General features: G+C 43.2%; 10 protein-coding genes across 15 annotated transcripts; 4 read left to right on the top strand and 6 right to left on the bottom strand.

Moving 5' to 3' along the window:
* Positions 1–111: 111 nt before the first annotated feature.
* Positions 112–1535, bottom strand: LOC122621297. Of its 2 annotated transcripts, none has more exons than XM_043799120.1 (5): positions 1302–1535; positions 1148–1235; positions 812–883; positions 559–747; positions 112–507 (listed from the first exon to the last, which is right to left on the bottom strand). In XM_043799120.1, exons 1-5 carry the CDS (start codon positions 1439–1441, stop codon positions 268–270), a joined length of 729 nt encoding a protein of 242 aa, XP_043655055.1. In that variant the 5' UTR covers positions 1442–1535; the 3' UTR covers positions 112–267. The 2 variants fall into 2 exon arrangements, with proteins under 2 accessions (XP_043655055.1, XP_043655056.1); XM_043799121.1 differs by having other exon boundaries at positions 112–492.
* Positions 1536–2101: 566 nt separating this feature from the next.
* LOC122620151 lies at positions 2102–2880 on the top strand. Its single transcript, XM_043797481.1, has 2 exons — positions 2102–2343; positions 2411–2880. Exons 1-2 carry the CDS (start codon positions 2159–2161, stop codon positions 2811–2813), a joined length of 588 nt encoding a protein of 195 aa, XP_043653416.1. The 5' UTR covers positions 2102–2158; the 3' UTR covers positions 2814–2880.
* LOC122620150 lies at positions 2876–3876 on the top strand. 2 transcript variants are annotated; one of them, XM_043797478.1, is made up of 2 exons: positions 2876–3312; positions 3435–3876. In XM_043797478.1, exons 1-2 carry the CDS (start codon positions 2876–2878, stop codon positions 3874–3876), a joined length of 879 nt encoding a protein of 292 aa, XP_043653413.1. The 2 variants fall into 2 exon arrangements, with proteins under 2 accessions (XP_043653413.1, XP_043653414.1); XM_043797479.1 differs by having other exon boundaries at positions 3406–3539.
* LOC122620149 lies at positions 3850–5570 on the bottom strand. The gene is made up of 6 exons (XM_043797477.1): positions 5282–5570; positions 4992–5228; positions 4799–4939; positions 4587–4742; positions 4074–4529; positions 3850–4014 (listed from the first exon to the last, which is right to left on the bottom strand). The coding sequence occupies exons 1-6, from the start codon at positions 5495–5497 to the stop codon at positions 3889–3891; spliced, it is 1332 nt and encodes a 443-aa protein (XP_043653412.1). The 5' UTR covers positions 5498–5570; the 3' UTR covers positions 3850–3888.
* A 292-nt stretch (positions 5571–5862) lies between these two features.
* On the bottom strand, positions 5863–7026 carry LOC122618944 (phenoloxidase-activating factor 2-like). The gene has a single exon (XM_043795538.1). The coding sequence runs from the start codon at positions 7024–7026 to the stop codon at positions 5863–5865; it is 1164 nt and encodes a 387-aa protein (XP_043651473.1).
* Positions 7027–7907: 881 nt separating this feature from the next.
* On the bottom strand, positions 7908–9113 carry LOC122618943 (phenoloxidase-activating factor 2-like). The gene has a single exon (XM_043795536.1). The coding sequence runs from the start codon at positions 9111–9113 to the stop codon at positions 7908–7910; it is 1206 nt and encodes a 401-aa protein (XP_043651471.1).
* A 919-nt stretch (positions 9114–10032) lies between these two features.
* Positions 10033–11137, bottom strand: LOC122618942 (luciferin sulfotransferase). Its single transcript, XM_043795535.1, has 2 exons — positions 10803–11137; positions 10033–10648 (listed from the first exon to the last, which is right to left on the bottom strand). Exons 1-2 carry the CDS (start codon positions 11135–11137, stop codon positions 10033–10035), a joined length of 951 nt encoding a protein of 316 aa, XP_043651470.1.
* A 457-nt stretch (positions 11138–11594) lies between these two features.
* Positions 11595–16734, bottom strand: LOC122619015. Of its 2 annotated transcripts, none has more exons than XM_043795681.1 (6): positions 16409–16734; positions 14842–16115; positions 14135–14283; positions 12875–13154; positions 12145–12468; positions 11595–11816 (listed from the first exon to the last, which is right to left on the bottom strand). In XM_043795681.1, the coding sequence occupies exons 2-6, from the start codon at positions 15607–15609 to the stop codon at positions 11736–11738; spliced, it is 1602 nt and encodes a 533-aa protein (XP_043651616.1). In that variant the 5' UTR covers positions 15610–16115; positions 16409–16734; the 3' UTR covers positions 11595–11735. The 2 variants fall into 2 exon arrangements, with proteins under 2 accessions (XP_043651616.1, XP_043651617.1); XM_043795682.1 differs by having other exon boundaries at positions 16413–16734.
* Positions 16735–17538: 804 nt separating this feature from the next.
* On the top strand, positions 17539–22594 carry LOC122619014 (phosphoinositide 3-kinase regulatory subunit 4). Of its 2 annotated transcripts, XM_043795678.1 has the most exons (8): positions 17539–17740; positions 17801–17987; positions 18172–19218; positions 19282–20292; positions 20355–20568; positions 20902–21535; positions 21593–22207; positions 22268–22594. In XM_043795678.1, the coding sequence occupies exons 1-8, from the start codon at positions 17643–17645 to the stop codon at positions 22497–22499; spliced, it is 4038 nt and encodes a 1345-aa protein (XP_043651613.1). In that variant the 5' UTR covers positions 17539–17642; the 3' UTR covers positions 22500–22594. The 2 variants fall into 2 exon arrangements, with proteins under 2 accessions (XP_043651613.1, XP_043651614.1); XM_043795679.1 differs by lacking the exons at positions 20902–21535; positions 21593–22207; positions 22268–22594 and adding an exon at positions 20685–20813.
* A 123-nt stretch (positions 22595–22717) lies between these two features.
* Positions 22718–25805, top strand: LOC122619016 (chromosomal protein D1). Of its 2 annotated transcripts, none has more exons than XM_043795683.1 (3): positions 22718–22858; positions 23303–23980; positions 24684–25805. In XM_043795683.1, exons 2-3 carry the CDS (start codon positions 23569–23571, stop codon positions 25340–25342), a joined length of 1071 nt encoding a protein of 356 aa, XP_043651618.1. In that variant the 5' UTR covers positions 22718–22858; positions 23303–23568; the 3' UTR covers positions 25343–25805. The 2 variants fall into 2 exon arrangements, with proteins under 2 accessions (XP_043651618.1, XP_043651619.1); XM_043795684.1 differs by lacking the exon at positions 22718–22858 and adding an exon at positions 23032–23169.
* The last annotated feature ends 299 nt before the right edge of the window (positions 25806–26104 follow it).

Below are 26104 nucleotides of genomic sequence, written 5' to 3'. Positions count from 1 at the left end.
TAGTATTTCTAGTTTTGAAATTTTTGTATTTTTATGTTCCTTTGTTTTTTATATATTAAATTTGTCATTAAAGCAAAGCATTAACGATTATTTTAAAGAAAGATTTAGTAGTCAGGCTTAAAATAATGTATTTTATATTCACCTTTACAAACTTGAATGTAATAAATCTATGCTAAATTCAAGACAGACATTTTCGATTTAAACACTTTTAACATACAAGGGGTCCCCATGCGGACATTTAAAAGTTATTTATAGTTAATGTACACTTTAATCGCGCAGGGCGTCGATTTCCAATCGAAGCTTCTGAATCTTAAGCAATGTCAGTGTCCGCTCCACTTTCAGATTGTCCGTTTCCGTTTTGAGGAACTTCGTCTTACTCTGGAACTGACTAATCTCCGCTCGCGCCTTTTCCGCCCGCAATGCAGCTAAACCATTCCTGGGCCTGGCCTCGATGATCGTCGCCGATCCGTTGGCCATGTCATCGAGGTTGTGCTGCAATATGTAATGCTGCAATATAAGCGTTAATATATCAATACTCTACAAATTGAGAATATTTACTTCTTTGCTTTCGTCCATGTATTCGGAGTATTCGGGATTCTTAATCTCAACATTGGAAATTTCAAATTCGATATTTTGCTCTCCAGACTCATCAGTTTTGGTCAGTTTCCGTTTGCGAATCTCCCTTTTCGCTCTGGGCGGCTCTTTAGGCGTCTCAGCCGCGTCCGCATCGTCCAGAATTTGTTGTATCTGATATGGAATATAAATATAATGTAAGTACTTGATGTCTAGTTCGGATTTCCCAACTGCGTACCTTAACAATGATCTCCTTGCCTTCGTTGGCATTGCCTAAGCCGCCATCATCGTCGCCCGAAATCTTTTGGATCTGCACAGTAAAGATATTTTAAAGTGTAAACATTGGTGTTCCTCATTTTGATTTACATATGCAGAAGATACGGTTTTGTAATTTCAGAAGTGTAATCATTAGGCATTAGAGTTTTTGGAGAAAGTTCGAACAGAATGTGTGTCAAATTACTTGGTGTTGACATTATAAAGTGGAAAGTATCTTTGGGATTTTGTTTTAAGTGTATTTGTTGAAGGCAATTCTCTGCAGTACATATATGCATCCGCATAATGGGTATCGAATTACCTTTATCCTGGGAGCCTCATCCTGATCTTTCTCGTCCGCAGAGGTGTACATTACAGTAGTTCTACCTCGCCGGGCATCGCAGGTTTGCCTACAATTTAATTAGAATTACTTGACGTATGTAAACACAATGTTTAGTGTATGTTTGTATGGTTACCTGTGTAACGATAGGCGGGATAGCGCCGTATTTTGTAGTACTTTGTCGCAAAAGTGACAGGTGGCCGAGTATTTGCCATTCTCCAAATTGGCGGTAAATCCGTGGGTTCGGTAAAAATCCTCTGACTTTTTTCGGGGCATTTTATAATGCAACAATCGTAGTAAATTCCAATGTACTATACACGATGCAAATAAAAATGGCTTCTCTACAGATGGAGGTAAAATCCACGCTTGCATCGGATAGACCTGTATCGATATATCGATAGAACCATTTTGAGGTTGATCAGTTCTATGCGTTTATTTTATTCAAAACGATATTTAATTAAAAACAACAATAATTGAATTATATATTAATATATATGTATATCAGGGAAATAAATATTATGGGCGAAGTATTTAACTGTTCAATAAGTTCTGATTCGTAATTTGTATTTATTTTACTATATTTTTGTGTTAAGTTAACGCACTTAAATATTGCCTTTTGTTAATACCTACCAACAAAATGTTTAATACTTGGCTTATTTTGTTCTTTGCTGTCCAATTAATAAATCTTCAGATCAAATACATTAAATATTACTCATTATTACAATAATTTAATCTTATATTTTTATGTGAAACAATATAAAACATAAAACTATCATTTTTAAAAATCCGTTATCGATGAATAGAACCATTTTAGCCATTCGAAGTCACGCCTTAGAATTCAATCATTTTCACAGATTATTAAAAAGAATTTAAAATAATGAATTTTCAAATACCAGCGACCACCGATAGACGTCGATTGTATGTCATCGATACATCGTTTGACTTTACAGCAGCAACACTTTCACGTAATTTAACACAGCACCGTATGTAAAAATGTCGCAAACAAAAAAGGCCAAGCGACCCTCGGGTTTCTCAAAGGATGAAACTTGGAAGAAACTTGGCTTCCTGCCGGCGTTCAAGGAGGGCAGGGATGGGGAGCCCAAGAAGTACCGGGCGCTGTGCACCCATTGTCGGAAATGCCAGTCGAACACCAGCATAGACAGGCTGATTATCCATAGGTCCGTATTATAATTTTTCCCGCTCATTTGCAAGTACAGTCCGTAAAATGTATATATGTGGCCATAGGAAATCGTGTCCCAAGTTCCGGGAGGACCTCACCGCCGAGTTTGGTATTAAGGCAGAAGCTCCGGACGCCACTCCGGCGGAACAGAACTCTTCCGGCTCCACAATTGACTTGGCATCAAATATTTTACTGGACAAACTGATCGATGAGGATGATAGCAGTGCACGCAATCAGGAATCAAACTTGGTAAGCTACTTGACCGATCTGGATCAACTGGTGATCCCCTCATCCGACGCCCATCGACTGCAAAAGGATCTGATCAAGGCGGAAACGGAGTATTTGGTGGTCAAATCCGAGTACTTCACCAAGATGAACGAGATATCCGAACTAAAACGCACCGTCACCTTGTTGGAGGCAAAGAAGACACAGCTGGAGATCGCTAAACTTCGAGCCGAGTGCGAGTAGCCTAAGTGTTTTAAGTATAATACATTTAAAATTTCAACATAATATATAAAAACATATAGAAAATGAATAATAGTGATGCGGGGAGTTCGATGGAACAATTGTTGAAGATGCCTGTATACGTGGGCTTGCTGATTAAGACGGCGGCCCAACTGATGTCGCACCCAATGGAGCTAGTTCGAGTGAATATGCAGGCGAACGTAATCCACCACAGTCGACTGAGCATAAATCATATGTTCCGGCTGATGGCCCGCCATGGATTACCTGGATTTTATTACGGCATTGTGGCCTCTTGTCTACGCTGCACCGTTCACACGATATCCACGTACACGTTGTTCTACAATTTACGGGATAACAAATACGTCCAAATGCTGCAGCCGTATAACACTAGCATGGTCCTGGGTGTAACCGGATTTTGGGGCGGCATATTGGCAACACCCTTCGCCAAACTGGCGGTCATTCGGCAGGCGGATCTTACGCGCGGATCCTACGAGAGGCGCAAGTAAGAATTTTTCCGCTTAAACATAATAAGGCATTTTCCGGCTTTGCCTGGAAACCAGAAAATACCTATATCTCTATCCTCTAATCTTCCCAGAGCTATGAACGTATACCCTTCCTTTGTAGCTATCGAAATTTCTGGAGAGGACTCACTTGTATGTACGGAAAGGGAGGATTTATATATCTTTTCACCGGCTGGAAGATAAACTCGTTTAGTAGCGCATCCGTGGCCGCGCTATATAATCCCATTAGTGATCAGGTCCAAACGATGACTTCATGGTTTCACACGCTCAACGAGCCTTGGATTAGCGATCTCGTCACTATGGCACTAACGGGCAGTATTATCACAGTCATTATGACTCCAGTGGATGCGTTGGCTACGCTGACTTTAAACGAATCCTCACACTATGGTCGCATTTCCTATCCAAATCTGTGCGAAAAAATTATCCGAAAACATGGCTATAAAGGCTTCTTTTTTGGATGGAAACCGGCACTTGTGGCCCTTATACCACACACAATATTGGCAACATTTGTATATCGCTTTTTACTAGATCGGTACATAACATAAAGACCCCCATATTTATTCAGAAATTTTGCAATGAATAATTGACAGAGCCTCCTTGAATTCTGGTAAATGGGCGGGCATTGAATCCGTTGTCCCATTTTCCAACTGGAAGCGAAAGACTTCGGTGAAGCGCAAAACGAGCTGGGTACAAAGAGACTGTGACGAGGTAATCAGAAATATATATAGTCATAACAGCTTACCTTTAGAACTGGAGGCGCCTTTTCGTGGGCCACCAAACATTCCATTAGCACAGCCACAAATTTCCCGTAAAACTCCGGCAGGTGCGGGTGCAAGGCCTGCAGTGGAATTGGCATGATGCAAACCAAATAGCATCTCAGCATTTGCTCCAGCAGCGCAGTGCATACCTCGACACCTTGGAGCAGCTTATCCGACTCCAGGACGAGCATTTGCAGGATGGCCTTGGCCCAACGATAGCTGGTGCTTACATTTAGAGCCAGGCATTGGTCCCGACAAGCCGCCAACTTATCTGGTTCGCTTATATCCAATGCCAGAGCACTTTCCACATCGCTGCGATTGATGGTAAAGTAATAACCCAGTCGGATGATGAACTGCAGCAGGCAGATGGAAATTTTTGGACTAGAGGCCATTGTCACGTTCTGAATAAGGCGGTCCAGCATGTCGTCGCATTGGTTCCACTGTAGTTGAAATGAGATTTATGTAGAGTAATTTGATGTATGTTTTAAGATACCCACCGTAAAAGCATCCAGATCTACAAAGTGATCCAGACACAAATACAGGCAGTTCCAAACAGAGTCGATGGCCTCAATGGAGTCCATGTTATAGGCATCCTTAAGGGCATGGTCATAGATCACACTGTGCACATTCAGCACCTGAATGTCCTTGGGATCCTGGAGGATGAAGTGTTTAATTGAAGGTCTTGGCGGTCAAGTGGTACAAAACATACGCTAAATTTCAACATGACTGAGAAGATCTTGACCCCAAGTTGCTTGTAGATAGGATCATAGCATTCCCGCACATTAAGACCCACGGATAGCGCGAAAGCCAACATTTGGGTGGGCATTCTGGATTTCTTTCCGTAACGAAGCTGCGAGATAATGTATGTAAGCAAACTAAACTTTCGGGCTATTAGTTTATACCTCTAAATATCTGCCGAAACCATGAACAGCTCCTAGTTGTTTCTTCCAGCAATCCCTGTGGAGTTTCTTCTCATAGTATTTCAGGATTGGAACATCCGTCGACTCCCACCAATTGGAAGATAGTTTTTTGGCCAACTCATTGGCATTTCTCAGCAGATTACCAGAATCGTCCTTAAGTTGGTAAATTGTGGGCGAAGCTGTCAATTCGCAAATCAGCAGAAGGAGCTTGACTCTTAGCTAAAAGTTAACTAGATTGTAGTCGTTTAATTGTGTGTTTTGTAAAGCACAACCTCTTCGTGTCCTGCATCGCCACTTTTCTGGAGAAATTCCTGCACCAAATCGTAGAGCTTTGGCAGATCCTGAATAAGTAGGGAATGGTAGCTCTCGAATTGCGACGTCTCCAGCTGTATGTTGTCCAGGTCCTCCTTCAGCTCCGGCAGCATATAGAACTCCACCAGCTCACACATGTGGGTGACGAGCGCTTCGGTGGTATCATCGCATGTCATTTTGTGTTCGAAAATTACAAAAATATAACTGGGATCCAAAACGTAAACAGTAAAGCCGGCAAAATCCGATAACACTCGGCAACTATCGATTTAACAGAATTCTGTACATTGCTTTTAACAGATGTAAAAACCTTAGCAGAAATGAATTCGTTACAATTTTTATTTTCGAATACAATAACATTTAGCTTTAGTAACTAAAATACAAAATATTTTGTATTTTCACAAGTATTATAAAAAGAAAGTATCCTTTTCACTTGTATGATTACATTTATTAATTAAACATGAGTTTTTTAATACAACAAGAACAGCTGTATGATCTTATTTCTGAATTAAAATAGAATAGTAATAGTAATCAGCAAGCCCAATCAGGCGGTATAGTAGGATTTATCGAAACCATTGGCAGTCATTTCCTGGTCAATCCAATTTCGCACCGAGGCCACGTTGACGAAGCCCGTTTTTTTGGAAACGTAATTGTAACCGTAATGGAAAGACATAATGCCACTAAGCTGGTAGCGATTTTTACTCGGATCTCCAAAAGGACAGGCCAGTGGTGCGCCGCCATAGCCTTTGCTCAAACTGACGGTTGTCTGTGTTTCGGCGCACATGATGGAAGGGCTTAGGTAAAATTCTTCTATATTTAAAAGTATGTTTCGAAGTCGATTATGACACTCGCTAAACTCCATAATACGATATGGCAACCGATTCATTAGGACATCATATTGGTCCAAGTTACCAATGGCATCGTTAGCCCATCCATTGACATAGCATTCTGAGGTGAGTGGTGGAGCAGCTCCGTTGTCAGGTAGGCATATCACATTGATATGATCTTCCAGTGAGAACGATTGCTCGAGGATCAAAATTGCGACGTCGTATTGAAAATTGCTCTTACTCAATGCGGGATGCTTTATAACTCTTTCCACCTCTAATTCTTGCGACTGTAGACGCTCATTAGTGGATTTAATGTCCCATTCTCCAGCACGAACTGAATAGATTTGCCCATCTTTAATCTGGTGCGCAGCAGTCAGAACCACCCGGGGATGAATAAGTGTGCCCGTAAAGGAATAGTCTCCAGACTGCAGTATAGCCACTGTCCAGGGAAATTCGCCATAATCGGATTCATACTGTGTGATATCATACTTGATGTCCGAGACCAAGCCACCAACATTGCGAGTTCCACAGCCTCGATTTGGCTTCGACGTGGAATTCAAAGTCGTTGTACGCAACCTATGGTGCGGACAACATAGTTCCATAAATCCACAGGGTATATTCTGCGTTATTCCTTCCGTTGGCGTATCACATTTGTTATAGGGCACACACTCGCAATTCGAAGCATCGACTCCACTTTGTCGAACTTCTATTGGAGGCGGGGTCTTAATGTTGTCAGGATCCGATTTTATCCTTTGGCCTGGTTGGTTGGCTCCAAAAATTATATCAATGTTTTTATTCGCATTTACCGGCTCTTCAGATGTTTGGGCACTCAGCATTGAAGCAGCACATAATAGGACCAGTAGTCTTAGGAATCCAATCATTGTTATCTGAAATACGAGCATAAGTCACACACTTTTATTGGTATCCAAGAAGAATAATTTCTTAATAATTCCACGTCGTCCGTGCACTTAAATAGTACTTATAAAGTACTTATAAAGGAGGATTATTGGTAGGGATTTTGTCCCTAGAAAGAATGTCCAACCAGAAAGTTTTGCCCAATAACTAACATTATAATTATAAATTATAATTCACTTGGGCTTATTACCACTACCAAAAATACCACTTTTCCAACTTATATTTTAAAGAATTTTCTTTAGCTTACAGAATTCTGTAGTGGACAACTGAATCGTTATTATACTTTTAAGTTGTACTGCTCGCAAGCGCAGACTGACCCGCAAAATGAGGGGCTGCGCTTTAAATACAAGCCTCCTTAATTCTAAAGCTTATGTTTATTAGAGCTTTTGGATGTTGATAAGAACTAGACCAACAAAAATGTTGATCACTGAAAGAAAACTGGTTTAAGATAAGAAATTTAAAAAATGTTGAACAAAAAATATAACTTATGTATAATATGGGTAAGTAACCAATAAGCTTGGTTGTAATTATTTATCGTCTCCATTAGTGTATTCTGTATATATTTTACATTTTCCAATTGCCAGGATAAGTGGGAGCGTTGAGAGCGAGGGCGTGGCAGATTGCGAACCAGATCCACGGTGTTTACAAACTTTCGACTGTCAGTCGAGAAGAAAGTGCTAGGAGATGAAAAAGTTTCAGTTTAAGTAAAAAAAAAGGTATATAAAATCTTTTTCATTTGTATCATTACATTTATTAATTAATCATGAGTTTTTCAATACAACAAGAACATCTGTAAGATCTTATTTCTAAATTAAAATATAATAAGTATAAGTATAAGCCAGCTTAATCAGGCGGTATAGTAGGATTTATCGAAACCATTGGCAGTCATTTCCTGGTCAATCCAATTTCGCATTAAGGCCACGTTGGAATAGGCCGCTGGCCAATCGGTGTTGCATCTGATTCCGAAGGACACAATGCCACTAAGCTGGTAGCGATTTTCCCTCGGATCTCCGAGGGGGCAGGCCAGTGGTCCGCCACCATCGCCCTGACACATGTCGGTGGCTGACTGGCCACCAGCGCATAAGAGGGATGTGCTCAGGCTGAACGCTGGTCCAAGAAGGGATTTTCGGAAGCGATCCTGACATTCGGTGTGCTCCACAATATGCAATGGCAGCCGCTTCATTATGGCAATGTGGCCCAGGTCACCGAAGCCATCCTTGCCCCATCCATTGGCATAGCACACTGAGGTGGGTGGTGGAGCAGCTCCGTGGTCAGGTAGGCATATCACATTGATATGATCGTCCAGTGAGAACGATTGTTTGAGGATTAAGAGTGCCATATTATTTTGCAAGTTGATCTCACTATATGTGGGATGCTTTATAACTCTTTCCACCTCTATCTCTTGAGATGGAAGACGCTCATTGGTGGACTTGAAGTCCCATTCTCCAGCACGAACCGTATACGTCTGCCATTGTTGAACCCGGTGCGCAGCAGTCAAAACCACCCGGGGATGAATAAGTGTGCCTGCAAAGGAATAGTTACCAGAATGCAGTATAGCCACTGTCCAGGGAAATTCGCCAATGTCGGATTCATACTGTGTGGCACCCTTGATATCGAAGTCCAAGCCACCAACATTGCGAATTCCACAGCCTCGATTTGGTTTTGGTCTGGGATTCAAAGTCTTTGTACGCAATCGATGGTGGGGACAACATAATGCCAATATATCTGCACAGCGGGTCTGTCGTACATTCTGCGATCCGAACTTGTCAAACGAGCCGTCCTCAGTTACTCTATCCGATGCCGGATCACATTTGTGATAGGGCACACACTCGCAGTTCGGAGCATCGACTCCACCTTGTAGAATTTCACCCTTTGGAGGCAGGGGTGTAATGAGCTCAGGATACGATCTTATCGTTGGGCGAGGTTGGTTGGCTCCAAAAATTAAAAAAGTGTTTCTTTTCACATTTTGCAGTTCTTTAGGTGTATAAAATATTTGGGCACTCAATTTTGAAACAGCACATAATAAGGCCAGTAGTCTCAGGAATCCGGTCATTGTTATCTGAAATACGAGTGATTCACACAGTTATATTGGGATCAAAAAAGAGTAATTTCTTAATGCTAAAGTTTCTTAAAAATTCCACGAAATCTGAGCTTCTTTTATTTTTTTCTTATGAAAAGTAAGTAATATCACAGTTTTATTGGCATCAAAAAAGAGTAATTTCTTAATGCGAAAGTTTCTTAAAAATTCCACGATATCTGAGCTTCTTTTATTTTTTCTTATGAAAAGTAAGTAATATCACAGTTTTATTGGCATCAAAAAAGAGCAATTTCCTAATACTCAAGTTTCTTAATAATTCCACGCCACTTGTGCTTCTTTAATTTTTTCATTTGAAAAGTAAGTAATATCGCAGTATTATTTGTACAGAAAATATTCTTTTATTATTTCTTGTGAAACGTAAGTAAGATCACTCTAAAGAGGTGAATCATTTCCTCCAAATATTACTGAAGTTATATAGGAGGATTATTGGAATATAACCCCCAGAAAGAATGCCTAACCAGGGAGTTTTAATTAATTTGATTACCCCATAATTTTAAAAGGGTTGTCTTATCTCTACCATAAATACCTCTTTTCCTGCATATATTTTAAAGAATTTACTTTTATACTTTTAAGTTGTATTGCTCGCAAGCGCAGTTTTAAAAAGACTGACGGCATCATCTGTGAGCACAAGCCTCCTTAATTTTAAAGCTTATGTTTACGAGAGCTTTAGGCCGATAAGAACTAGAGACACACAAAAAATTCTGACCACTGAAAAAAAAATTCTACGTTTTTTAATTTAACAAAATGTTTGAATAAAAATATAGCAAATGTAGCAAACGGTTGTAGTTATTTATCGTCTTCATAAATGTTTTACATATTTTTGCAATAACAATCCAAAGTACATTAAAATGCTAATACGATCAAAGAAATTGGTTCACTCGTAGTCAAAGGTTAGTCCAGCGCCACGAAAATGCTTCTCGCTCCATTCATCGAAGCGTTCCGACATCTCATTGTCCATGTGATTGCGCCAGTCGCCGATTTTGCCCTTCCGTATGAACTTGGACGATGACTCCGGCAGCAGCTTCTCCAGATTCACCGCCTTGTTCGCCCGCATCTTGTCGAATGTGAGGTGATCGCATAGTTTCTGCAAAGTGTCCACATCGAGGAGGCTCTCTACTCCCAGGAATCTTGCACAGCGACGAACCACACTGGGCAGATCCTTCACCATGTCCTCGTACTTAATGAACAGCACGTTCTCGTCCTGACTCCGTTTCCAAAAGGGCAGCACGTGCTTCCAGTAGGAACCCATCGGAGTGTGTCCCTCCAGGAAGAGATCGACGAACTGCTCAAAGTTCCCATTGATGCCGTGCAGTAACTTGCAGTAGTGATAGTACGAGACGCAAAGATCCTTGGGATTTCGAGCAGTGTACACGATCCTCGGCTGCACCGTCTCAAATTGCTCGGGTAACAGTTGCCAGGATAAGTGGGAGCGTGCAAAACGTGGGCGTGGCAGATTGCGAACCAGATCCACGGTGTTTCCAAACTTTTGGCTGTCGGGCGAGCAGAAAGCGAATGCAGATTAAAAAGCGTTTCGAATATGGATTTTTCCCGCATTACAAATATTATATATGTTGGGAAAGTACGCAAATATGATAGTGGAAAAGTCATTAAGTATTATATATAAATATAGTTTTTAATACTCACGCAACCGTCTCGTGATGATCGGTGCTAAACAAAGCGGACAGTTCAATGAGCGGGGATCGCAATCTCAAATCCTGCTCAGCGGCCACGTAGTCCAGCTGGTGACCCAGCAGCCAGACCATCTCCTGGGCCCACGTCGATCCGGTTCGTGGATAGGACACCATCCACACATCGTCCTGGTAAACGGGAAGCGATCGAATTGACTCGCCCAGCTCCACGTACTTCCTGGGTATGATCAACTGGTCTGGGAGCACCTCAACAAAGCAATTTTGTACCGGAAAGACGGCGTTGGTGCGGCGGAGTATGTCCGCCTCAAGTTCACGATAGATCAGCTGCATGGCTCGATGTCTCCCAACTGTTTTGACCAAAAAGCCAACGCACAATGAAGCCAAAATCGCAAGTGCAAGTTCGAAGGAGCCAGTGAAATGAAAGTTGTTTAAATGCCACTGGGAGTTTCCACGCACACAAACTGGTTTGTTTGGGAAAAGCTCTTGTAAACTGATGTCAAGCTTTAATAACTCACTTGAAAGTAAGTTCAATGTTTTAAAAATAATTTCTGAATAAATAAAATTAGAAAACATTGCAGTTAATTCCTGGAAAATTACTATGTCTGATTATTTAAGTTGATCCCACTTAGCCATGTTCAACTGTGGCTAAATAGCTTTTCCTTTGCGGTTCGTTGACTTTAAAGAGATCGAGCAATCTGCAGATAACAACTATCATTAGAAATAGTTAGATACTCATCTTTAGTTATTACGATCCTCATGAGAAAATGACACAGTTTGCAATAAAAGGTTCTGTTTAAATTTAAATATATTTCAATCCGTAATACTATATACACACGAAATTTTTATCTCAATTACAGCTAAATCGTCTTAATGAGCCTTCGTCTCCTCCATTTCCTCCGGATCTGGTTGTCCACTTGCAACTGGAATACTACAACTCGTTGTGAATATATTCCGTGGTCACCTTGGCCTCGCCCTCGTGGAAACCATTGCAGTCGACTGGGTATTTGGCCTGTTGGCGGGCATTCGCAGAAATAGCGGTTAGAAAGCGGCGATAAGCAGCAGTACAGAGAGAACAAAGTGTATATGATTAGACTGGCATACAATAAAAATGAGAAAAAGTGTTTAGAACTATATTATAGTTAATAGCGAAAAGTCGCCGGATATTGAACCACTTAATAAGATGTCCAAAAGTTTGCTTTATTGCTTTAAAAAGAGTAAAACACAGCATACTTTTAGGTATATTTTTAAGGTGGTTTTATATCTCCTTTGAGTTTTCATCAACCTTCTTTCGAAGTATATCTAATTTCTTGCTGTGCATCATTGTGGCCGCTACTCACCTCGCAATTGTATGGCGCATTGATCACACCGAAGAGGGTCCAGAACGGCGTACCGGTTTCCGTGCTAATGAAGATTGCCGCACCCATGCTCCCGATCTTGACGATCTTCGGACTGACTCCGGCAATTAGACTGGACGCCGATGTTGGGCGATTCTGTTGGCTCTGCTTGGGCTGGTGGTGCTGTTGGTATTGGTCATGTTGCTTCTGCTTCTCCTGCTGATCGAGTGCCGCTGCATTCAGCTGGCAGAGCACATAGCGATCGCATTGCGGCGACTTGGAGATGTATCTGTAGGCGCGATGGACTTTCAGCACCGGTTCAATAACCTGTTTTTTTTAGCCATTTGGTCCATTGTCGGATTCGATCGGGTGCGTGAGCCGTGGCATAGAGGAGAAAATAGTGGCGTAATTAATTTAATTTGCTTCAAGTTAAGTGCTTAGTACAGATGCAGCACATCCAACTAGGCCGAGTTATTCAATTATAACCACTTCATTTGAAGTCGAAATGGGTCTAACCATTCGTACAAAACATATGTATAAATAGTTATAGTTTTCAATGATTGTTTTATACGTTATAGATGTGAGATCATATAGGACTTTAGGAACTTTAAGAATTACTATTCGTTTCACCGCAGCTATTTCCTATTCCCAGATAAATATCTCCAATTACCGCCTGCGTAGCCCAGTTCCCATAGTTAAGATCAGTTGAGATCAGTTCAGAGATTCTGCTTACCTCCAGGTTGAGCGTATCCGTTAGCTTGTCGCTGATCTCGGTGGCATTGAACTGCAGTAATCCGCGTGCCTGGCCGAGTTTCAGCAGTTCCTTGGCATAGCCCACGGCTGGCTTGACGTACTGCCTCGAATCGATCTTAACGTTCAGATGATGCTTGGCCACATGGTCCAAGAGATTCGAGATGGTCTCGCCCGGACGGGAGGGATCGAAGTGGGTCTGCTTGGGGTAACCTTGAGACTTCAGCAGGCCGTTAAACATGATCTGTGCCGTCTGGAAGTACCTGTATAAGAAACGGCGGAGAAGCGGACAAATTGATGAGTTTCAATGACGCAGCACCGTCGAGTGAAAGGGTCTCTAGAAAGTGGAAGTTGTTGTGTGCTTTTCTTGCTGTCTAACGATGGGGCAACGGACAAAACAAAAAAAATTGTAGAAGACCAAGAAGTCTGAGAAGCCTGACCTACTTGGAAATCATGCAAAAATGTCGGAAACCAAATTGTACACAAAGAAAAATTGCTTAGGCAATTTGTGAGCTTAGAATTTGCAAGTCATTTGTATTTATAGTATTGAAGGTTTGTCTAAGAAAGGTTACTAATTATATTATTAATAATATATTTTCTGTTGGTAAAAAGTTTGGATTCTTCATGATATTCCAAGCCATTATAAATTAACCAGATTTTTAGATAAGAATTACTTGATTTTTCGTACATGTGTACCCGGTCATCCGAGGCAATTTCCCCTGGCTAAAAGTTGCCAACCGGTTTTGGCCCGCTTTATTTATTTATTTGTTTGTTTTAACGATGCCGTTGACTTCTGTATCTTCTGCATATCAACTGTAACTGTATCAGAGCCTGGACTTGGCACTGGGGCCTGTTGACCAGTTGGATTAGCAGGCACGTTCTAAAAGCACCAGCACCGAAAAAAGTGGGTCAAAAGGTAGCCGCATCGAACATGCTCGATGGCCAAACGGGTTGTCTGTCGCTAACGGGAAATGGTTAGCACAGGCTTTTGGCAGCAGCTGTTCGGATTCTCGGATTCTCGGACTCTTGGACTCTCGGATTCTGAATCGGAATCACGATTTGGAATAGGCATCGGCGGAATAGGCATTGGGACTGGAAGGTGGTCTTGGTCTGGGACCAAGAATGGCAGCCAGGTGCTAAATGCATTTGCGACCGTTGCAGAGCAGAACGTGATCCACAATTAACACGCTGCGGCTAGAAACTGAGCCAACGAGCCACGTTGGCTCAGCCGGCTGAGACTCACCTGAGATACACCTCGGGATTGGCCAGGTAGCTGGCCCAGTCGGCCAGGTAGAGTGTGGCCGACTTGATCCAGCGGCGGCGGAAGGATTGGTTGTTCAGCGACTCGAACAGCTTGTCGTAGTCCAGCTTGCCATCGGAACCCTTGAAGCCCTGCAGGTGGAGAAGAGTAGAGTAATTGGCATTAAAAAATGGAATTTAACATATTTCACATCATTTCTGAATTTGTATCTAAAGCTAAGCTAGGAAAATAAATGAGTGACCGGACAATATTAAATAGTTCTTTGTTATTTTACTATCAATTGATTATTTCTATATCAAATTAAAAATATATATATTTCGATTAATTTGTGATCAAGATTTTCTTTCAATTTTCTATTTGTATGTGTATTTTTTTTAAAGATTTTCCCTTAGCTTACTAAATGTATGTGTATTTCTTTTCAAGATTTTCCTTCAATTTACTATATGTGTGTGTATATTTTTCAAGTTTTCCTTCAATTTACTATATGTATGGATGTGTGTAGTCTAAACAGTTTGTTCTTAAGGCTCTCAATATGTTGAATATTTTTCTAAGCTCCAGGGCAGATAATACAATAATCTTCAAGTATATGAAATTAAGAAAAAATGTGACTAATATCTAATTTAAAAAATCTTCTTAGAAAACGTCCACTATAACTAGTAAAGTGTGTTAAGTGTGATTTAGGGATCCACCTTCATGATTTTGTTAACTCCGGATTTCTCGTACAGCGCATCAGCCAGCTCCGAGTTGGAGAAGTGATCCCACAGCACGTGAATGTGCTCCAGGAATGGGGGCAGCACCCAGGCGTGGCTCTTGTGCTTCTCCTGGGTGCTCTGACCCTCGGGACCGGCGAAGGAGCTAACCGCCTGCATGACCAGTGGCAGAAGGTTCATCAGTCCGTTCTCGGATTCCGGTTCCTCGCCGGCTGAGCGTTTCTGCTGGTGATGATGTGAGCCCTTATCGTTGCCCTGGGTGTTCATGAACGCAGATGCCACTTGCAGTATGGTATCCAGACCAATGCCAGATTCAGAGCCGCCACCAGAACTGCGCTTTTGCTGTGGAGCGGTTTCCTCGTCATCGCCCTGGGTGAACATCTCCAGGACATTGCCAATGATGGAGGGATCGAAGCCACCGCCCTGACCACCCTGACTCTTGGACAGCAGGCTGCCCAGGCCGGAGAGGATCTGCATGGCGCCACCAGCACCGCCGCCACCTGCAGCGCCACCAGATTTGCCACTGGCCTGCATGAAGGTGCCAATTAGCGAGGCCACACCCGCCAAGCCAGCACCGCCGCCGCCACCATTGTTGCCACCGTTCTGGTTGGAGAGTGCCTCCTGGAAGAACATGGAGGCCATGTCCAGCAGCGGATTGGACTCATCCTCTCCGCTGGCGAGAGAAGGACCCAGCGGCTGGAGGCACAGCAAGCAGGCCAAGAGCAGAGCTCGTCGCACGTACAACATTTTACTGCAGGAACTTTCACAATCACACACTTGAGATACTTTTGGGCCAATTAAGCGACGCAGCCACAAAACGCGGAAGACGCTCCACTGAGCACACGAATACTATATATATATATATACAATATATATCTAGACAGATATTGCTAAGATCGGAGAACGGAGATCGGAGATCGCAGCGTAGAGCAGCCAGCACAGCCGGAAACTTTCTTTCTTCTGAGGCTCTGCGCCAGTTTGTAACACTTCTTAAGCCAACGATTCTTGGGGGCCTTCGAACATGTTCGAACATGTGAGCCCCTTCCCCCCTTTCTTCGTATCCAAATCTTCAACTCTCTCCGCCGCTCTCACCTGTTTCTACAAAAAGACTCTCTCGCGCGGAATGGAATTCTTTACGCCTGCGCTTTGAACACGTCAGGTTTTGCCGTCTTGTCTCCACAAATAAACGAGACAAAAGAGAGGGCGAAGAATGAGCCGAGCAGCTTTGGTTTTTACACGAAAAGAAAATTGTGCTGCAAAAGACAGAAAGGCATATTTTGTCAGGATAGAGTTATGCTAAAGGTATCTACTTAGCAACTTTAAGCAGAGGTTACAAAGATAAGTTAACCAGTATATGGTTTCTTATAATATAAAGAGCATCTTAGTAATATTAATAGTACTATTGATGAAGATAATAAGGCTTACTTTTTTAGTTATTTTCACAGATCATCATCTTATATAGGTAATAACTTATGTATGTTTGTAATCTTTTTTTTGCCATGTACCCGGTTCTATGGCCCGCACTTTGTTTATGTTTCCTACTTACCCACCTACTTTCTTTTTACACACGATCGTCCGCTTTGAAAGTTCTCTTCTCGGAATGGTGGTGGTGGTTGGTGGACATTGGCAGTCGGATTTGGTGGCAACGTTTTCGTTAATGCCGCCTGCTGGGGCTTTTTATGTAAATACGAGTCTCAACACGGCTTTTGTGGCTCGTTCTTTGGGTATACCATCAATGCCGATGTTGGCCACGCTATTATGTGAAAAGAACCAAAACTGGTCTTGGAAAATTGAAACAAAATATTAAATAATCAATAAAACTAAATTGCACACAATAGTTTCCTTTCACTTATCAAGTCCTTTCGATTTATTTTTCAATGCATACTACACACATTTTCAATGTAACTAAAAGTTCTATGATATAGTTTATTGATAAAATGTAATATCTGCTATATACTAGGGTATCATAGTTTCTACTACATATGCATTTCAAGTTCTTTAAGCAACCCAATAAAATTCTCGGCACATTTGTCACTTGGACTCTTGGTGGGTTGATTTCGGCTCTCGTCATGGCCCATTTCGAATTTATTCAACAAATGGATTGCAGTGTGCCCGTTACATAAATTTAAAATCAGTTTAATGGATCCGTCATGCCGATCTAAAGATCTAAAGAGGTGTATCTGTATCGAACTTTTTCACTTCTTTACTTTCTTCACGTTCTTCCAATTCCTTAGCAAGATGACCTTTCCCCATAAATTAGGTATTAGCATATTCAGTAATTCGAATAGAATTTCAAGTTTAAATATGGAAATGGAAAATCATTAGAATGAACGCCATTTACTTTAAAATACCTATTACTTACAAAAATTCGCGGGCTTTTTTAAATTGAAATAGCTTAACACATATTATTTTATCGATTGATATTAGATGTCTTGCGGTATATCGATACTTTGTAATAAAATAACACGGTATATCGATATTTATTAATGAATTAACTATGTAAAACCATTTTCTTACTAAAATATTTATATCCGTAATGTTTATAAAACGGTTGGTAAAATAAAATATTTTATGATGAAATAAAGTCAATGCATTTTCTGTTAAACTTTTAAAAGAACGGAATGTGTTGACCAGTGTACTTATCGATAACACCGAGTGGTTTTTGCCACCAGCTGTTTGGCTGCGCAGAAAAGACGAAGACTTCGTATTCTTGTTATTGTTAAAGAAACTAACAAAATTAACCATAATTGCTGGCACTACAAAGTGCAAAAGCAATCAGGATGGGCAATCAACTGGTGGGCATTGCCCCTTCGCAGATTTATGCGGTGGAACACTACTTTTCCGGCCAGTTTGGAACCGAGATCACCTTCAGCTCCAAGTAAGTGGAAAAATTATGATTTCCCAGAGAAAATTGTTGACACCCACGACTTTTGCACAGTATGGGCAGCACGAGATTCTTCAAGGTGGCCAAGGCCAAAACGGATGAGGGCCAAATAGTGGTCAAGGTGTTTGTAAAGCACGATCCCACGTTGCCACTGGAGGATCACAAGGAGCGACTGGAGGGCATCAAGAAGACACTGTCACTGGCCAATGCCGTCAATTGTTTACCCTTTCAGCGGGTCGAGGTTGGTATTCAACAAATAGATTTAGCAGATGAATATATACCATGTAAGGGTATGCACAATGTAATGAAGCACAATCCACCTACATATGTATTCTCATTTAAATTGAGTCATCAAATTTCATTGTTCGGGGTACTCCATAAAATCCTATTAAATGTACACAACAGTAATTAATCATAATTTTCAGCTTATCGACAAGGCAGCCTACATAATGCGGGAGTACGTGAAACACAGTCTTTATGACCGCGTATCCACACGCCCATTTCTCACCGTACTGGAGAAAAAGTGGATCACGTTCCAGATTTTGTGCGCCCTGAATCAGTGCCACAAGCAGAAGATCTGCCACGGAGACATCAAGCTGGAGAACATCCTGATTACCTCCTGGAACTGGATCCTGCTCTCGGACTTTGCCTCCTTTAAGCCCACATATTTGCCGGAGGACAATCCGGCGGACTATACGTACTTCTTCGATACGAGTAGAAGGCGCACCTGCTATATTGCACCAGAGAGATTCGTTAAGACACTGGCCTCCGATGATGATGGTGGCAATGGCAATATGTCGGTCATACACACCGATTCCATCATTCGCCTTGCTCCTAGCTATGCGGGAAACACTTTGTTGCCAGCCATGGACATCTTTTCGGCTGGCTGTGCCTTGCTGGAACTCTGGACAGAGGGAACTGCGCCCTTTGAACTCTCGCAGCTGCTGGCCTACAGGCGTGGAGAGCGAGATCTGGTGGAGAAACACCTGGCCGGCATCGAAAACGAAAGGTTGCGCAATCTGCTGGCCTCCATGATTGACATCCACTCGATGAATCGAAAGAGCGCCGAGGATTACTTGGATCAGGAGCGCGGTCAACTGTTTCCCGAATACTTCTACTCCTTCCTGCAGTCGTACTTGCAAATGTTCAGCTCGACACCGATCATGTCGCCGGATGACAAGATTCAGTGTCTGCACAAGGATATTGGGCACTGCATAAAAGTGCTGACCCAGGCCCAGGATTTGACTCCGGAGGAGGAGGAAAAGAATGATGAGCAGGAAAAGAGGGATCCCACGTTGTGTGCACGGCTGCCACCGGAGCATGATGGTCTCATTCTGATCATCACGGTGGTCACATCCTGCATCCGAGGACTCAAGCAGTCGAATACCAAAATTGCAGCCTTGGAACTGCTACAAAAGCTGTCCAAGTACACAACATCCGAGACCATCCTCGATCGCATATTGCCCTATATTGTAAGTGCTTTATTTTTCAATGATTGTTATTAATAATTCTCATATGCCAACCAATCTTTTTAGCTACATTTGGCACAGAAATCGCCAGCCAAGGTGCAAGTGCAGGCCATCGAAACTCTGACTGCCTGTTTGGGCATGGTGAAGGACATTCCGCGCAGCGATGCCAACGTGTTTCCCGAGTACATTCTGCCCTCCATCACCGATTTGACCAGCGAGTCAAGTGCAGTGATTGTTCGCGTGGCCTTTGCCCGGAATATAGCTGCACTGGCGAAGAGCGCTGTCTACTTCCTGGAGGAAACGCAGCGAAATGCTCCTAACGATATGCCCACTCCACGTTACGAGGCAGAGTTGAACGCCCTCCATGACATTGTTAGACAGGCAGTGCTCAGTCTGTTAACCGATTCCCAACCGGTGGTCAAGCAAACACTGATGGAGTCGGGCATCTGCGATCTCTGCGCTTTCTTTGGCAAGGAGAAAGCCAACGATGTGATACTCTCGCACATCATGACGTTCCTTAATGACGAGGACAAGAATTTGAGGGGAGCTTTTTATGACAACATCGCCGGAGTGGCTGGCTATGTAGGCTGGCAGGCGTCGGACATTCTCGTGCCACTGCTGCAGCAAGGATTCACGGATCGCGAGGAGTTCGTCATTGCAAAGGCCATTCGTGCGGTCACCATTCTCATCGAACTGGGTCACATCAAGAAGCCAGCCGTTACGGAAATCGTCCAAGAGACAGCCTGTTATCTGTGCCATCCAAATCTTTGGGTTCGGCACGAAATTTGCGGCATGATTGCCACCACGGCACGCAATCTCACCGCCATCGATGTGCAGTGTAAGATTATGCCAGCGATTGGCGCATTTCTCAAGGCACCGCTCATCCAGGTGGAGAAGCCGCACATCCTGCTAGACTGCGTGCATCCGCCTGTGCCGCGCCAGATCTTTGACAGCGTGCTGCGCTTCCAGGACATCCATCACTTCATCAGAGCGCTGGAGGCTCGGTCGCGCGTTCGTAGTCAAACCAGACAGGGAACTCTGCCGCAGTACGAGGAGATGGGACAGACCCTGCGGAATGTAAGTGTAACTTTAATGTAATTAAAGTTATATGCATTCTAAATTGTACCCCGAACTTGCAGCTTTTTAGACGCCTAAGCTCTGAGGGCTTGACGGATCTCATTGAGATGCAGCTGCTGGCCATGAACCCGTTTCTAATCTCCATGAAGCATAAGGCTCTCCAGGATCTGGACGACACCGCCTCGGGGAATGGACGCATCGTGGTCAGTCGCAAGCAAGTCGCTTGTCATGAATATCCGCTGGCAGACAAAGTTAACAAAATGCCCCTGGAGAACCGTAAGTTAATGATTAATATTCTGGTTTTCATTGGGTGTTAAAAAGTCCACTAAATTACTTCATTTCACTTGACTTTCTCTTAAGTTCGAAAGTAATCGCTTCTTTGCACTTCTCAGTTATTTTTAGTTCTGGATTATGGGAATTAATTCGCTGAAGGATAAAATATCGGGAGCATGAACCGAAAATTATTATTGTTTGTTTTGTTATTACTACCTTGTTTGTTACTCGACTTGTTTTTTCACGTGTTTGAAATAAAATTATGCTTATATAAACTTTCTTTAAATTCACAATTATTCTTTTAAGAAAAGATTAATGTTTATAATTACTTTTCAGGATCCAGCGAGGGTCCAACTCTAGTTTCGCCCGCCTCGGATGCAGCAATCACTCCGCTTGGAGCTGGCGGACTGGCCGGAAGTCCGGCCTCTGGAGCCGTAGTCCTTGGAGTGCCAACTGCCACCGTGAGTGCGGCCACTTCGCTGGGTGAATACACAATGCCGGAGCGAAACTGCTGGCTGGAACGCTCCTCCGAGTGCCGCAAGGATCTCGAATCGCTGACGGCCAAGATCAAGAGTCGCTACAATGTGTTGGCCATTTCGCAGCGCTGCAGCTACGACAAGCTGGTGACTCCCTATCCGCCAGGCTGGCGGATGACCGGCACTTTGGTGGCTCACCTGCACGAGCATTCGGAATCCGTGATCAAGCTGGCCTCCCTGCGACCCCATGGATCGCTCTTCGCCAGCGGCAGCATAGACGGCACTGTGCGATTGTGGGATTGCAGCAAACTGAATGGCAATCAGGGTGTTAACAAATCGAGGCAGGTTTATTCGGCCAATACACCCATCTACGCGCTGGCCGCCTGTGATAGCGGACAATCGCTGGCGGTGGGCGGCAAGGATGGCAGCATGCTGATGATGCGAATCGATAGGAATTCCGCCAAAATGACACTTCAACAGGCACTAAATCAAAAGTAAGATGCCTTAACTAACTTAATTACTCTATTACAAAGTGATCATTTCATTCGTAGTGATCATAAGGACGGACCTGTGGTGGACATGCACGCCTACGACCAGGCCACGCAGAGCGTCATCGTGTACGCCACGCTGTACGGCGGCATTGTGGCCTGGGACACGCGGATGCAGCACAGCGCCTGGAGGCTACAGAATGAGCTACGGCATGGGGTGATCACCACGATATGTGCGGATCCAACTGGATCCTGGCTGGCCACCGGTACCAGCGGTGGTAAACACATCTGCTGGGATCTACGCTTTCGGCTTCCCATCGCGGAAATCAAGCATCCGGCGGATTCGTGGATACGCAAGGTGGCCTGCCATCCCACAGAGCCCTCATACCTGATCTCAGCCTCGCAGTCGAACAACGAGGTATCCGTGTGGAACATAGAGACGGGACAGCGCCAGACGGTTTTGTGGGCCAGTCCAGTGGCGGCTTTATCCAGCGCTAGTACCAGCGATCCGGCCACCACATGTGGCATTCTTAGTGGCGTGGTCGATGGTTCACCCTTCATTCTCACCGGCAGCTCGGATCAGCGAATCCGGTACTGGGACATCACAAACCCGAAGAACTCCTCGCTTAAAGTACCTGCTGCCAATGACAACCTTGCAGATGTGGCCTTTAACTATGGGTAATTGTTATTCTGTTTTTATAGTTATCATATAATTTTATCAATTAATTCATCTTGCAGTACTCGCTTAATCGATGGCAGCCAGGTGATCGAGGAGCAAATCATTTCCATGGCCAGCACGGGCGACTCGCAGCAGCTGCGCTCCTCCACGGAGGAGAATCCCCGCTCTGGTCCAGATATGCCAACGGCCAGTCACCACGATGCCATCACGGATCTGCTGATGTGCAAGGACAAGGGCCAGATCTACATAGCCTCTGCATCGCGAGACGGTGTCATCAAGCTGTGGAAGTGAGCGCCCACTAAATAGTATTTAATTATTCAACTGTGATTAGCCTAATAAACTGCAATATGTGTAACTATTTAATAAACGGTTGCTTCTGTACTGTACTCATTCTTTCAAATAATATAGTAGGCCAGTCGTCTAATGTAGTTGCTTCACACTTGTTCAACTCGACCATAAGTTTACTAAACTTAGCTGTTCAAGCAAGTACGAATTTCAAAAAATAATTTTTGTTTTTACTTTTTATTAAAGCCTTATTTTGATTTTTGCTCACAAACCAATTTGTGTTTTTTGTTCAACCAAGTACGAATTAAAAAAAATATTTTATTTTTTTCGCCTCATCTTGGAGAAAAAGATTTCCCACACAAAGAGTAAGTCAAATTTTATAACGTCAAAAATGTTGTGATATTATTATATTTTGTGATATTATTATATATTGTGATAACAGTTAAAAATACGGAAATATAAAAATTAAAATGCAATACGTTCGAATGCAAAGTTTTAAATTAAACGGTCCATATTTTAAACACGTCGATGCACCGCTTAACATCGATATTAACGGAAAAATCGATAAGCATCGCATTACATTATCGGTGTTCGATGCATCGACGTAGTTTTTTACATCACTACCTTAAACTGTACTAGCGTGCGCGTATTTTACAATTACAAATTGTACAGGCAAGTAAGCAACGCAAGTAATTCCCTCTTGGCTCAACCAAAACTAGATTTTTAAAGAATTTTTTTAAAATATTTTCCGCAGCATTTATGCGCATTCAAGCCCTAATGTGAAATTGTTTTTCTGTATATTTTTCCAGCTCGATTTTCGGCAAACATAAAGGCGAAGAAGAAGAGTGGAGCCAAGCGAAAAAAGTGAGCGTGTGTGCGTGCGAGAGCGTGCAAAAGAGAGCGCTACAGCAAGCAGCCATCAGTGTGTGTGCGTGTTTGTGTCTTTTGCGCGAGAGAGAGAGAGACTGTGCGCTCGTGTCTGTGTGTAAAGGGACGCCGCTAAAAAAGGCGCAGAAAAGAAAAGAAACAAGGATTTTTTCTTTATTCGTTTTTGCTAATTGAAACCCGTACAGAAATGGAGGAAGTAGCGGTAAAGAAGCGCGGCCGACCACCAAAGGCATCCAGCGGTGGTGGCTCTTCATCAGCGGCGGCGGCGGCAGCCTCGCCGGGTCCCAAAAAGCGCGGTCGTCCCGCCAAGAATAAGGGCTCCAATCCGCCCAGCGGTGGCGGTGGCCAGCGCGGTCGTCCCCCCAAGGCGTCCAAAATCCTGACTGACGATGATCCCGAGGACGATGAAGACGAGGAGGGCGACGGCTCCGGCGCTGAGCTTGCAAACCACTCATCCCCCTCGCCGACGAAGGGCAGGGGACGTCCCAAGAGCAGTGGCGGCGCCGGAGCTGGCGATGCGGTCAAGACGCCCGGTTCCGCCAAAAAACGCAAGGCCGGCAGGCCCAAGAAGCACCAGCCCAGCGATAGCGAGGATGAAGGTGAGCTAAACGTGGTACAATAATACCTAAATCCCCAACATTTTATGGTCCTACTTCAATTAAATCGCTTATGCGTAGTGCATGTTCCGTAGATGAGTTTTGTAGTGTACAAAATAACCACCAACCCATAAGGGAATTCATTCAAACTCATTATTTCAGTTCTTTTTCTTGCCAAAGGCCCCCTTTACTTAACTTTAGAGAAACAGTGTGTATCCAATGTGCAGAAATACCTTTACAATTTCTTTACTTCTTATCGGTGAATTCTCTAAAAATGTAGATGGTGATTAGTATATCCTTATTTCAATTTGCTTTGGAACCGACAAAACTTTTTATTCCTTTATTTATGTCTACGTTTGTATGTCTTTCTAATCTTTAATGACCAAATAGATAAGCTATTTAAAGGACATCGTTGTGCTGTACAAAAAAAAATTAAAACCATGTTTGAGTTGTATCCCTTTAATTGTTTGCTTCCACCAAACTCGCACTTCATCTTGACGCTACCTGGACTTTTTGTTAATAGATTACAGGTAGAGTCGAGACTTCCGCAGTCAGAAACCAAACAAACAGTTGCCAAACAACCAAACAAAACAATGTGTAAATAATCGTTTAACCGCTGAAACTTTGCTAGTAATTCTTCCAATATATTCCAGCAATCATTTCCATTATTTAATTAATAAGTCTTACCTTGGTTCTCTCATAACAGACGAGCAGGATGATGATGACGACGGTAGCAGCATCGAAGAACGTCGCCCGGTGGGCCGGCCGCCGGTCGCTGGATCCGTCAACCTGAACATAGTGCGCACGGGACGCGGCCTGGGAAGACCCAAGAAGCGGGCAGCCGAGTCCAATGGCGATGGGGAGCCTCAAGTGCCCAAGAAACGCGGTCGTCCGCCACAGAATAAGTCGGGAAGTGGCGGCAATAGTGGCTACGTGCCCACTGGTCGTCCACGCGGTCGTCCAAAGGCCACTGCTGCGCCTGTCGACAAGCACGAGGATGACGATGATCAGGACGATGAGAACTCCGCGGACGAGGTGCACAGCTCGCCGGAGAAGACGGTAGTGGCGCCAAAGAAGCGTGGACGTCCCGCCCTTGGCGCCAGCAAGGTGCCCAAGGAGGGAACACCGAAGCCCCGCGGTCGCCCAGCGAAACACATTGACGAGGCAGATGCTGATGCAGATGATGCTGATTCCACCGACCAGGCCGAACAAAACTCAAAGAAGGAGGCGGACGACGAGGACGGTGCCGTGGATGGGACACCAACCAAAGGAGATGGCCTGAAATGGAACTCCGATGGCGAAAATGATGCCAACGACGAATATGTTTCGGATGCCTACAACGATTCCGAATCGGTAGCTGCCTAAAACAAACAATTTATAAACATTTCCACACACACACCCCCCTTCCCTAAGAATCAACACAAAAAAAGGATGTTGCAAAAAAAGAACGAAAACATCTGCAAGTAAGAGACGAAACCTTAAGCACACAAGATACAAAAAATAAAATACGGATAGGACCTACTGGACTTTCGAGAACCTTCCCCTCCTAAAACTACACACTATCTACATACATATTCCGATTTATTGCTGAGAAAATGGAAAATCCGTTTACACTGCACTCCACTGTAATGATGTAGCGTAACTCGGAAAACGATTTCAAATTGGATTGGAATTTTCAAATAAATAACATATGTATTAGAGATGTGCGGCCTGTTTTTTTCTTTTCGGAAGTTTGTAAAACATTAAACTTGATTGTAACAAAGAATTTGATTTGATTGCAGCTAATTCAATCGTATACAAGTTTAAATAAACAAAAACCTCAAATTTATTTTTTATTTTAGTTTCATTTTATTTTTTAATTCAAAATAGTCACGAAAATGGGTTGAAACAGGTAAATAATTGAACTGATTCCTCATATGCAGTGCTCACTGTATTGTGCAATATATGGTCATACTGAAAGAGTCGAATTTATTAATCGGAATTGTTCTTATGAGATTTTAACAGGTTTAGAACTAATGTAACTAGTTACATGCTTAATAAAACATAAAAACCATTCATTTTCTTACTGCGGTACTTAACAAAATTATTATTTAAAATTGCCGAGAAAGGTACGCTTTTGGTATCTTA

The sequence above is a fragment of the Drosophila teissieri genome, chromosome 3R (assembly GCF_016746235.2).
Source record: "Drosophila teissieri strain GT53w chromosome 3R, Prin_Dtei_1.1, whole genome shotgun sequence".
NCBI classification, from domain to species: Eukaryota; Metazoa; Arthropoda; class Insecta; order Diptera; family Drosophilidae; genus Drosophila; species Drosophila teissieri.
This window is presented reverse-complemented; position numbering and strand designations above follow the sequence as displayed.